Genomic DNA, 12806 nt, shown 5'->3' with positions numbered 1-12806 from the left:
TTTATCTTTGTTCTTGTTACATTTTATTGGCATCACGTTCATCTCTTTACAGAAGAACTCGGCCCACACCCTAGAATGCAGACCGCTGGAAAAAGGGAAGTGCCTCTTTAAGCAAGCTACTGTGCAGGGGCAGGTCCTAGGGGCAGAACTGCCAGGGTTCCACACCAAAGAAACAGGTTAGTCAGTGATGGGCGGTGTGAGGATGGGGGTGGGAGAGAAATGTCTGCTAGACTAGGGATACCACGCCTTGAGGGGAGTGCCTTCTAGAACAAAGGTAAAATCACTAGGACAGATCTCTTAGGACTTTCCCTTCCCACTTAGATGCTGATCAAATAGGGGAGGTTTGAAGTATGGAGCAGAGGGGGAGAAAAAAGAAGAAACATGAATTTTAATTTCTGAAACAACAGCCATTTTTATCCATTGTACATACCACTGTATGATGCAAATCAATCTTTTGGAAAATTTAGATACAGAAGGAAACTAGATAATTTCCCCCTGGAGAGATGAAAAGCTTTTTGGCTCTTAAGTCTTTGATAAAAGGAGTACATAATTCTTGTATCTACTGTACAGAATACTGCCTCTAGCTGGGTTTCTGAACTCGGAGTCACTAACTCTTCAATCCAGACAGGGTTCCACCCTCCATCTTAGACGCCTGCATGACAGGACTTAAACACATAATCCACGAATTTCTTACACTAATTTATACATTTTTAATTGGTTGCATATATTAACATGTACTATAAGACTTTTTTTTTTCCTAAGAAGCATTACATAATAAATGGGTACTGTAAAAAGATCTGATTAGTTAAAAGTAACAAGCATTAACAGATACATACAAAACTCAGCCTGATCAGGCTGGGTGTGAGCCTGTAATGAAGCATGGGGCACCAGCCTTCCCAGTGGGAGCTTTCATAGGAGGGAGGGGTTGGGGGGTAGAAAGGGCACAAGACCATTAAAATTAAAAAAAAAAAAAAAAAAGCAAGAAAGAAAAAAATCGAAAGAACTAATTAGACACAAATTGACTGTAAACAGTTTTCTCTCTCCACTGGACAAAAAAGTATCACGTCTCTGATGCTGACTCTACACCAGAACGATTTCTACAGCGGTCTGTCAGGCTGCCATCCCAGGGCTGATGTGTGGGTGGACAGACCTCCTAGGCCAGGACAGGAGTCTGTCTGCTTGTATCTGGTGTGTGTGTGTGTGTGTGTGTGTGTGTGTGTGTGTGTGTGTCTGGTGGTGTTTCTTTTGGCAGCGGGGTATGAGAGATCACTCTGTTTTGTTTGGAGGAGGACGGGGCTTGTGTTGGAAGGCCTAAGTGTGTTCTTGGTTCGTGAAGGACTCTGCTCTGCTCTCGCTGCCCCTTCAGCAACTGCAGCTTTCAGCGGAGGCCTTAGCCCGGTCATTCTTGTCCAGTTTGATGGGTTCAGGAAATTCATTGTACAGCTCTACCTCTGTTTCCTAGGGAGAAGAGAGGAAAGGCCTTTTACTCAGTGCATGTGGGGACGCATTCCTGGGCTCAGCTCTGGTGCCTAAGTGGCACACGTTCACCTGGGCATTGAGCAGTGGAGACAGGGCCATGGCAGAGGAACTCCCACCTCAAAAGGCTGAGCAAGAAGACAGGTGTCAGCAGGAACAGCAGCAACTGACACTGAGCAGTGCAGGACAGAAGCCAATACACGCCACCAGACCAGGATCTGGTGCCCCAAGGAGCACAGAGTGCTCACAGATGCTTTCTGTATGGTCTCTTGCAGATGCCAACACAAAGAACTCAGGCTTTACATGGCCTGGACTGGAAGAAACTCTTAAGCATTTCTTTGTCTTTTTTTGCCTCCAGTTATCACTGGGGCTCCGTGCCTGCACTAGGAATCCACTGCTCCTGGAGGCTATTTTCCCTTTTGTTGTCCTTGTTATTGTTGCTGTATAGGTAGGACAGAGAAAAGTCTAGAGGAGGGAAAGACAGAGAGGGGGAGAGAAAGACAGATTCTTGCAGACCTGCTTCACCGCCCGTGAAGTGAGCTCCCTGCAGGTGGGGAGCCGGGGACACGAACTAGGATCCTTACACCAGTCCTTGCACTTCACACCATGTGAGCTTATTAACCTGCTGTGCCACCACCAGGCCCCTGTCTTTTCTTTTTTATATGATTGGATAGAGAGAGAGACAAATTGAGAGGGGAGGGATAGAGACAGAGACAGACAGCTGCAGCCCTGCTTCACCACTTGTGAAGCTTTCCCACCACAGGTATGCATTTAACCAGGTGCACCACCACCTTGATCCCAACCCTCACCTTTTTTTTTTTCTCTTTAACCAGAGCACTGCTCAGCTCTGGCTTACAATGGTGCGGGGACTGGACTCAGAATGTTAATCAGGTGATGCGGAGGTGGCACAGTAGATAAAGCACTGAACTCTCAAGCATGAGGTCCTGAGTTCAACCCCTGGCAGCACATGTACCAGTGTGATGTCTGGTTCTTTCTCTCTCGCCTATCATTCTCATTAATAAATAAATAAAATATGTATATAAAAAAAGAATGTTGATCAGTATTTATACAAGGCCACAGCCTGGGTGGCCTCTACACCGTCCAAGCAATCCACTTCCCAGTTTGCCTCTCATTTCTTTTTATTTTTAAGATTTTCCTTATTTATGAGAAAGATAGGAGAGAGAGAGAACCAGACATCACTCTGGCACTTGTGCTGCCAGGGATCAAACTTGGGACCTCATGCTTGAGAATCCAAAGCCTAATCACTGCGCCACCTCCTGGACCACTGCCTCTCATTTGTGTGGGATCATTCTGTTTCCTTTTTCTCCTAAATGCTGTAGGCTTAGAAAGCCTGAGGCAGGTGAATACGGTAGCGGAGGGACTGTGGTCAGTGGGACTCTCACTGTGTCAAGACGCCATGCCAGGTCCTGCCAGAGGAGAATCAAGGGCCACTGAACACTGAGCAGAGTGTCAGGAGTGTTTGAGGACCAAGAGGTTATGAACGGGATGTTTCAGCGCATTCAAAGTCCTCTAGTAAAAGTAACTAGTCGAGGGGCAGCAGCACACCGGGCTGAGCACACACAGTGCAAAGCGCAACAACAGCGCAAGGATCCCGGTTCGAGCCCTCGGCTCCCCACCTGCAGGGAGTCACTTCACAAGTGGTGAAGCAGGTCTGCAGGTGTCTGTCTTTCTCTCCCCCTCTCTGTCTTCCCTCCTCTCTCCATTTCTCTCTGTCCTGTCCAACAATAGCAACAACAATAACAGCAACAACAAGAAAGATGGCCGCCAGGAGCAGTGGATTCCTAGTGCAGACAACGAGCCCCAGGAATAACCCTGGAAACAATAAGTACATAAATAAAATTCAAATAGCTACGAAAGTAAAAACTTCTAGAAATTAAGTAATAAGGGGGGAGTCGGGTGGTAGTACAGCGGGTTACGTGCAGGTGGCGCAAAGCGTAAGGCCCAGTGTAAGGATCCCAGTTTGAACCCCTGGCTCCCCACCTGCAGGAGAGTCTCTTCACAGGTGGTGAAGCAGGTGTCCTTCTCTCTCTCCCCCTCTCTGTCTTCCCCTCCTCTCTCCATTTCTCTCTGTCCTATCCAACAATAATGACATCAGTAACGACGACACTAATAACTACAACAATAAAACAACAAAGGCAACAAAAAGAAGTAAATAAATTATTTTAAAAAAAGAAAGAAAGAATAGTGGGCGGGGCAGGGGGACTCATACCATAATGGTTATGCAAAAAGACTCATGCCTGAGGTTTGCAAGTCCAAGGTTGAATCTCCCTCCCCCTGCCACCGTAAGCCAAAGTGAGCGGTGCTCTGGCAAATAAAAGGAGATAATAGCTGGGGCAAGTGGTAGCACACCTGGTTAAGCACACACACTAAGCTGTGCAAGGACCCAGGGTTCTTTGGTTGTTTTTTTTTTAACATTTTTAAAAAATTATCTTTATTTATTGGATAGAGACAGCCAGAAATTGAGGCGGAAAGGGGTGCTAGAGAGGGAGAGAGACAGCTGCAACACTGCTTCATCACTCGTGCAACTTTCCCCTTTTGCAGGTGGGGGCTGGGAGCTTGAACCCAGGTCCTTGTGCACGGTAATGTGTGCGTTCAATCAGATGCGCCATCACCCAGCCCCCAAGGACCAGATGTAAGCCCTCGCTCCCCACCTGCAGGAGGAAAGCCCGCTCCAGCCGCGGTGAAATAGGGCTGCGGGTGTCTCCCCCTTTTCCTCCCTCTCAATTATTTTTTTTAGACTCATGCCTAATGTTCTGAGGTCTCGGTCTTTTTGTATTATTGTTTATTTTCCTTTTTTCCTTGCCCTTGTTTTTTATGGTTATTATAGTTATTGATGTTGTTATTGATGTTGCTGTTAGGACAGAGAGAAATGGAGAGAGGAGGGGAAGACAGAGGGGGAGAGAAAGACAGACACCTGCAGACCTGCTTCACCGCCTGTGAAGTGACTCCCTTGCAGGTGGAGGGCAGGGGGTTCGAACTGGGATCTTTACACTGGTCCTTGCACTTTGCGCCACGTGTGCTTAACCTGCTGCCACCCAACCCCCCCCCCAATTTTGTTCTTTCTCTATTCAATAATAAGTAAGATTTTAAAAATAAAATGTAAAAAAAATAAGGGGCCGGGTGGTAGTGCAGCAGGTTAAGCACACATGGCACAAAGCCCAAGGACCAGGGCAAGGATCCCGGTTTAAGCCTCCTCACTTGCGGGGGGTGGGGGTTGGGGTGGGGTGGGGTTGGGGTGGGGGGGTGTCACTTCACAGGTGGTGAAGCAGGTCTGCAGGTGACTATCTTTCTCTCCCCCTCTGTCTTCCCTTCCACTCTTGATTTCTGTCTGTCCTATCCAACAACAATGACGGCAATAACAACAAGGGCAACAAAATGGGAAAAATGGCCTCCAGGAGCAGTGGATTCATGGTGTAGGCCCCAGTGATAACCCTGGAGGCAATACATAAAATAAAATAAAGTACAACAGAATAAATGCCTATGCTGAAGCCCTAACCCCAATTGAGGTGCATCTGAATTAAGAAAGAAAGAAATGAAGGTTAAATTAGGTACTGAATGGGGACCTGATCTGACAGGACTTGTGCTCTTGTAAGCAAGACAGGCACAGGAAGAAGCACAGTGAGCAAGCTGGTAAGAGAGCTGGCATTTCAATTTGAGTCTCTCTCCTGGCCCTGTGAGAACAGAAATGTCTTCAAAATAAAAGGGCAGGTATTGGCAAAGCAGGCACCTTCCCAAGTGAGCTAGAATGAAATTCTGAGTCTAAACGGAAATTGGGCCAAAATAACCCAGGGGTGGAGGACCAAAGGGGAGACTTGCTTATCATAGTCAAATTCTTAAGTAAAGAAAGGCAGGCAAATAAAGGTCGTGCAGGCAAGGGCGCCACAGATCACCAGAACAGGCGGAGAGACCAGAAACAGGCTGCGTTATGCAGGGATACTAACCGCAGGGCAGCAAGCAGTCTCTGCTTCTTCACCGTGCCGCTGCTCAGCTCTGGGTTCTGGAGGTGCCAGGGATGAATCTAGGACGTTGGAATCTCAAGCATGAAAGTGGCTTTGTATAACCACTACGCTATCTTCTGGGGCCCAACAAAGGAGATATTTTCCTTCCTTTCTTTGCCTCCAGGGTTATTAATGAGGCTTGGTGCCTACAATACGAACCCACTGCTCCTGTTGTTGCCTTGTTGTTGTTATAGTTGTTGGGTAGGACGGAGAGAAACAGAGAGGGGGAGAGAAAGACAGACACCTGCAGACCTGCTTCACCGCATGGGAAGCGACTCCCCTGCAGGTGGGGACCTCAAAAGAACTTTTTCATCTACTGGGTAAGTGGCCTGTTTAACAGGGAGCTACTAGTATTCGAGACAACTAGTTACTCTCTAAAAGGTACTTGTAGCAAGCACTGCTTCACTACTTGTGAAGCTTTCCCCTGACAGGGTACAGGGGTCTTGAATCTGGGTCCTTGTGCAGGGACCTTTACCGTCCTAAGGCTAAATTAGACAACACATAAAATCTGAGATGACATATTCAACTGAAAATTTAATTAAAAAAACAGAAACACCAGGACCCCTGCTCTTTTTTTAAAAATATTTATTTTCCCTTTTGTTGCCCTTTTTTTTTTATTGTTGCAGTTATTGTTGTTGTTATTGATGTCATCGTTATTGGATAGGACAGAGAGAAATGGAGACAGATGGGGAAGACAGAGAGGAGGAAGATAGACACCTGCAGACCTGCTTCACCGTCTGTGAAGCGACTCCCCTGCAGGTGGGGAGCCGGGGGCTCGAACCGGGATCCTTATGCCGGTCCTTGTGCTTTGTGCTACATGTGCTTAACCCGCTGCGCTACCGCCCGACTCCCCAGGACCCCTCCTCTTAATCTCTAGCCTGAGGTAGGATTTTTCTTTGAAAAATTTCCTTTTTCCTTTTTCTTTGATAGAGATAGGAAGGCAGAAAGGCAGAGACGGTGAAAGACACTACACCACCACCGTTTCCTCCAACACAGTGGGCATCAGGCTTGAATCTGCTTTGTGTACATGGCACAGTAGCACATTATACACATTAGCTATTTTGCTGGCCCTTATTGTTATTAATGAGAAAGAGAGAGTGAACTAGAGCCTCACTCTGGGACATGCGATGCTGGGGACGCTGGGGATGGTATCCAGGACCTCATGCTTGAGAGTCTAACACTTTGTTCACTGTGCCACCATACAGCCCCTCTCCCCCGTTACTTTCCTCTCTATGGATAAAGGATATGTAACAAGACAACACAGTTGGAAAAATCAGGGGTAGATATCACAATGGTTATGCAAACAGACTCTGACGCCTGAGTCTCCAAAGTCCCAGGTTCAATCCCCTGAACCACCATAAACCAGAGCTGAGCAGTGCTTTGGTATATAAAAAAAAAAAATCACTTGCAATGTAGATGGAGTTTCAATTCACAAAGAGCTCAGGGGAACTGGCAGGTACCCAGACAAGTTCTATATTTTGGCATCTATAGCAGAGCAAATCCAGATGGCCAAGCCCCAAGAGAAGGGCTCAGAGAGACCAGCAGCCAGACGGAGGTACTGTTTGCTTACTGAGAGGGAGGCTAGACAGCTCTCATTGCTACAGGAGCTGAAGCATTACTGCACTTGGGAAACCAAACTGAGAGGCCCCCTAAAAACATGCCATCTAGGAGCTTATTCCTGAAAGGCTAGCTTTGTGGCCCTGAATCATTATATTAAGGCTACAGGGATAGCAACACTCAGACAGAAAAATTCTCTTTCTTCCTTCCTTTTTTAAAAAAAATATTTCTTTCTTTCTTTCCTTTTGTTGCCCTTGTTGTTTTATTGTTGTAGTTATTAATGTCGTTGTTGGATAGGACAGAGAGAAATGGTGAGAGGAGGGGAAGACAGAGAGGGGGAAAGAAAGACAGACACCTGCAGACCTGCTTCACTGCCTGTGAAGGGAACCCCGTGCAGGTGGGGAGCCGGGGGCTCGAACTGGGATCCTTATGCTGGTCCCTGCGCTTAACCCGCTGTGCTACCACCTGATTCCCCCCTTTCTTTCTATCAGAACACTGCTCAGCTCTGGTTTATGGCAGTGTGGGGGGCGATTGAGCTTGGGACTCAGGCAGGAAAGTCTCTTTGCATAACCACTATGCTAAACCCCCAACCCCAGAAAATTTTCAAGGACTAGAGTTTGAGTCCTCAGTCCCCACCTGCAGGGGAAAAGCTTTGCAAGTGGTGAAGCAGGGTTGCAGGCGTCTGTCTCTTTCCCTCTCTGCCTCTCCCTTTCTCTTGACTTCTGGCTGTATCTATCTAATAAGTAAATGCAGATAATAAAAAATAAATAAATAAAGGGGGTCGGACGGTTGTGCAGTGGTTTAAGAGCACGTGGAACAAAGGGCAAGGACCTGTAGCCGCTGTGTGTGTTGCCCATGCCTGTTGATACACACTTTATCTCTTAAACCCCACATAATATAATATAATATAATATAATATAATATAATATAATATAATGTAATGTAATGTAATGTAATGTAATGTAATATAATATTTCACACTCTGCCAGAGGACTGACGCTGCATCAAGACTGACCTTAACTCACTGGTCCTGGCAAAGCTGCCAAGTCAACTGAGCCTTTAGTTCAAACATGCCAACAAGAAATAATGCCTGGGAGTCAGGCAGTAGCACAGCGGGTTAAGCACACATGGCGCGAAGCAAAGGACTGGTGGTGGAGACCCCGGCTCCCCACCTGTAGGGGAATCACTTAATAGGCGATGAAGCAGGTCTGCAGGTGTCTCTCTCCCCCGTCTTACCCTCCTCTCTCCATTTCTCTCTGTCTTATCCAACAAGGATGACATCAATAACAACTATAATAATATTACAACAATAAACAAAAGGGAATAAATAAATATTAAAAAAAAAAAAAAAGAAGAAGTAACGCCTGTACCCAGGAGGTAGTGTAGTGGATAAAATCTTGAGCTATCAGGTGTAAAGTCCTGACTTCAACCCTTGGCATCCCATGTGCCAGAGTGATACTATAGTTCTTTCATTAACAAACAGATCTTTTTTTAAAAGGTTAACTCTTGTGGTCTGGGAGGTGGCACAGCAGATAAAGCACTGAGTTCTCAAGCATGATGTCTCGAGTTCAATCTCTGGCAACACATGTACCAGAGTGATGTCTGGTTTTCTCTCTCTCTCTTCTCCTATCTTTCTTATTAATAAATAAATAAAATCTTTTTTTAAAAAAGGTAACTCCCCCCCCACAATAAGGTAAACAACAGAAACAAGAGAGAAAAAGCAGGGACTAGGAGATGGCTTCGTATGCACAAAGCCCTGAGTTTCAACCCTGGGACCATGAGAGAGAGCTGCAAAGACAAAACAACTCTCCACGAATGGTGGAGAGTGCACTCTGCCCTTGGCATCCATCTCCTTCTCTGACGGGGGCTCAGCAGTAGAAAGTGCACATGCGACCTGGGTTTTATATCTGGCACAGTAAGAAAAGAACAGAAAAATGCAGGGAAACTTTCCTCCAGGAATTCCTAGGTCTGCTGGTAACCTTTTTGGTGATCAACTATAATTACTGCTAAGAACGATCAAAGGAAGTCCATCTCATTGCATTCTTATTTTACAGACAAGGGAAATAGGCTCAGATGTAACTAAAACAAAACAAACTAAACCACTTCATCCACTGACCCACAAGGTGACACAGTGGGTAAAGCACCGGATCCTCAAGAATGAGGTCCCGAGCTTGAGTCCCAGAACTGCATGTGCCATAGCGATGATCTGGCTCTCGCTCAAAATAAATAAATGTGTTTTAAAAACGGTTATGCTTGAGACTCTGAGGTCCCAGGTTCAGTTCCCAGAATCACCATCAGCCAGAACTGAGCAGGGCTCTGGTGTGTGTCTGTCTTTCTCATTAAAAAAAAAAAAAAAAAAAAAAAAAAAAAAAAATATATATATATATATATATATACACACATACACACACACACACTTTACTTATTACAAATGAGAACCCAGAATACCACTGTAGAACATGTAGTGCCAAAGCTCAAACTGGTAACTTTAGGCATAAAATCTGATGCTCTGCCAGCTGAGCCATTTCCCCAGATGCTAATAAAACCTATACAAATGAACAATCCTTTATATTATGATGGGCAACAAAGCTGGGATTCAAGTTCATCCCTCCTTAAATAGAAGGAACCCCTGAGCAGCTTCCTAGTGGCCTGATCTGATACAACACGCCCAGCTAACAAGGGTGGTCTCAGCTACAGTGTTCATTGCCCTCCACCTCTTAGATTATTCTCAAATAAGTGCATTACCTTTCCAGAGTTTTTCTAGAAACATGGAAAGGAGAGTGAGCCGGGAGAGCAGACTAAGGACCCGGAAGCCTGGCCGGAGCTAGGCAGACAGCCCATCACCAGGGGGAGCCAGAGAGCTGCAGAACCCTACCTGCTTAAGTGCGTTCCTTGCAATCGTCTGGAACGCCTGCTCCACATTGATGGCTTCCTTGGCACTGGTTTCAAAGTAAGGAATGTTGTTTTTGCTGTAGCACCAGGCCTGAGCCCGCTTTGTGGCCACCTGGAAGAGGAAGAAAGGTACACAGGCACTTAGAGGAGAGGCGGCAGGCACTGACTCAATCCTCCCCAGGAAAGACCAGAGCTCCTAGTCCAGAGGGAGCACTGGTGAGGGGACAGACTTAGGGGATGAACAGACCCGCACCCTGCTCAAGGTTACCAGCTGGTATGCAAACCTAAAGCCCTTTCTGTCTACAATCCGTAGCTTCTGACTCTTAGCTATTCTGAACAGCAGCTGGTGTAACGAGTAAGGATCCAGCCCAAGAAGAGCTGAGTCCTCTGTGGGGACCTCCCCACACAGGAAATGCCCTCCAGCTTGGTCTTAAAGCTGCCGGCCCTCCTTCCCTATTACTGCTAAGCTATGTCACCTGAGCCATGTGTCGCAGAATTCTGTAGTTCGCGTGACAGCCTGCTTGTCACATACTCCAGCTATGTGAGTGTAAACCAGAGCAGTTTTCCTCAAAATCCAAAACAACCTGTGGCACATAGGGAGCCCCCCACACCCCCAAGGCTGAGAGGCCATTTCAGAGTGACAGACTCTATTCCTTCCTTTAAAGTGCAGAAAGGAGATTGAGGCCCAGCAGGTAAGAAAGTCACAGCTGCTTAGAGATAACATCGGGATTTTCCCCCTTAAATTTATTTTAATGAGAGACAGACACACACAAACCAGACAGAGCACAGCTCAGCTCTGGCTTATGGTAGTACTGAGTGGAGACTGAACCCGGGGCACCTCAAAGGATCAGGTATGAGTGTCTTGCATAACCATTATGCCATCTCCCCAGTCTACAACGTAAGGATTTAGACCAGGTCTCTTAAGCAAGGTAGTTGGCTTGAAGGTTAAGTCACACTCCTATAGGAACTTTCCAGAGTAATTTTGAGTTCAGCAAAGAATGCTTTGAAATTATCAGGCACCCCAGGAGGTGGTGACAGGAGAGGAAGCACAGCAAAGAGCCAAGTGGTCAGTTACCATTTCCCAAGCTCCATCTGGGGACCAAGCAGCACTGTCATCTGATCCCAGAGCAGCTTCATTATTTGAGTGAAGTATTCCCAATTAAGAGAGAACAGTTTAATAATCTGCCTTTACCCTTAAGTGAAGAGCGTGCAGAATACCACATGGCCTCAAGTCAAGTCACCTCAGTGAGACAGGGCAACAGCCAGGACAGGCAACACTACAAAACAGACTTGCTGCTTTGATAGCATAATTTCTTTTCTTTTTTTTTTTTTAAGTATTTTATTTATTTTATTTTTGAGAGAGATGCAGAGAGAAAAAGACACAGAGAAACACCAGAGCACTGCTCAGCTCTGGCTTATGGTGGTGTGGGGGATTGAACCTGGGACTTCGGAGCCTCAGGCATGACAGTCTGTTTGCTTAACCACTATGCTACCGACCCCCGCCCGATAGCATAATTTCTTTCTTTCTTTCTTTCTTTCTTTTTAAATACTTTTTTTTGCTAACATTATTTTTTACTTTTGATCTTTATTTATTGGATACACAGCCAGAAATCAAGAGGGAAGGGGATGACAGAAAGAGAGAGAGAGAGAGACACCTGCAGCACTACTTCACCAATTGCAAAGCTTTCCCCCTGCAGGTGGGGACAGGGGGCTTGAACCGGGTCCTTGAGCATTGTAGTAGGTATGCTCAACCAATGCACCACCACCCAGCCCCGATAGCATAATTTCAGTGGGACACCATTTCGGATTTTCAGTGTTTCTTTTGCCATAGGAGAAAGCCAAGATGGTGTGCCATTACTTAGGTTAAGGGCGCAAGGGCCCACACCTAGTTAGTTATGCTTCCTCCCTACCCACAAGAGGAGTGCAGACACAAAGACATATGTGAGGTTCAGGCTTTTAAACAGCACCTGCCAGTAAAAACTAAACTAAGATGCCCTTTCAACTCCGCAGCCTAAGGAGGGTAGGCACAGACGTCCCCACGACAGACGTGACCCCGCATCTTAGCACTCACTTGTCTGTTCTCCAGGTCAATCTTGTTTCCCAGCACTACGAAGGGGAAGTTTTCAGGATCGCGGGGACTGGCCTGGATGAGAAACTCATCTCTCCAGCTATCAAGGGTCTTGAAAGTGTTGGGGGCAGTCACATCAAATACCAGGACGCAGCAGTCTGCGCCTCTGTAGAAGGCCACCCCAAGAGACTGGAACCGCTCCTGTCCTGCTGTGTCCCAGATCTGTAAGAGGCAAAGGCATTTATTCTCTGGGGGGTGCTGGAGAGAACACCAGGAGAGGGGAGGGCAGAACATGATGGGTAGGGGGTCACCTCTGGTGATTAGCAACTTCAGAACCAGCATACCCAAGTCAACCTTGATTGAATTCTGGGGCGTCAGGCATTTCTGTTATCTGGAGTTGAGTGCGAGTATTTACCTGGGTAAATACCGATTTAAAATTCAAACTGTAAACCGAAGATTTATGTACTCTGTGAACTTTCTGGGGTATGTATGTGTGACATAAATGCAGACAGGTGATTACTCACTGGACATCTAAATGTACACATTTTATTGTCTGTAAAGTTTGCCTTCAAAAAGACGAGTATATTGGGCCACGTGGTAACACACTGTTAGGTGGCCACATTACAATCCGCAGGGACCTAGGTTCAAGCTCCTGGTCCCCCTAAAAACTTCAAAGTGGTGAAGAAGTGCTATAGCTATCTACTATTTATCCCTCCCTCCCCCCCATTCACTCTGTCTCTATGCAATAAAAAAAAAAAATACATATATATATAAGACTGTTTTTTTATAATTTT

The 12806-nt window shown here is 46.2% G+C and overlaps 1 protein-coding gene across 5 annotated transcripts in view; it reads right to left on the bottom strand.

The window, feature by feature from the left end:
* The window catches only part of RAB7A (RAB7A, member RAS oncogene family), a 66809-nt gene continuing 54003 nt past the window's right edge, over positions 1–12806 (bottom strand). For all 5 annotated transcript variants that reach the window (XM_007531622.3, XM_060180328.1, XM_060180326.1 and 2 more), the window contains 3 exons: positions 12016–12234; positions 9928–10056; positions 1–1458 (listed from right to left, as the gene is read on the bottom strand). In XM_007531622.3, the coding sequence (XP_007531684.1) occupies positions 1363–1458; positions 9928–10056; positions 12016–12234 (444 nt within the window). In that variant the 3' untranslated portion in view covers positions 1–1362. The remainder of the gene's footprint in view (positions 1459–9927; positions 10057–12015; positions 12235–12806) is intronic.

Source organism: Erinaceus europaeus, chromosome 21 (assembly GCF_950295315.1).
Source record: "Erinaceus europaeus chromosome 21, mEriEur2.1, whole genome shotgun sequence".
NCBI classification, from domain to species: Eukaryota; Metazoa; Chordata; class Mammalia; order Eulipotyphla; family Erinaceidae; genus Erinaceus; species Erinaceus europaeus.
The sequence above is the reverse complement of the archived record's forward strand: the minus strand, read 5'-3'. Positions and strand labels throughout refer to the sequence as shown.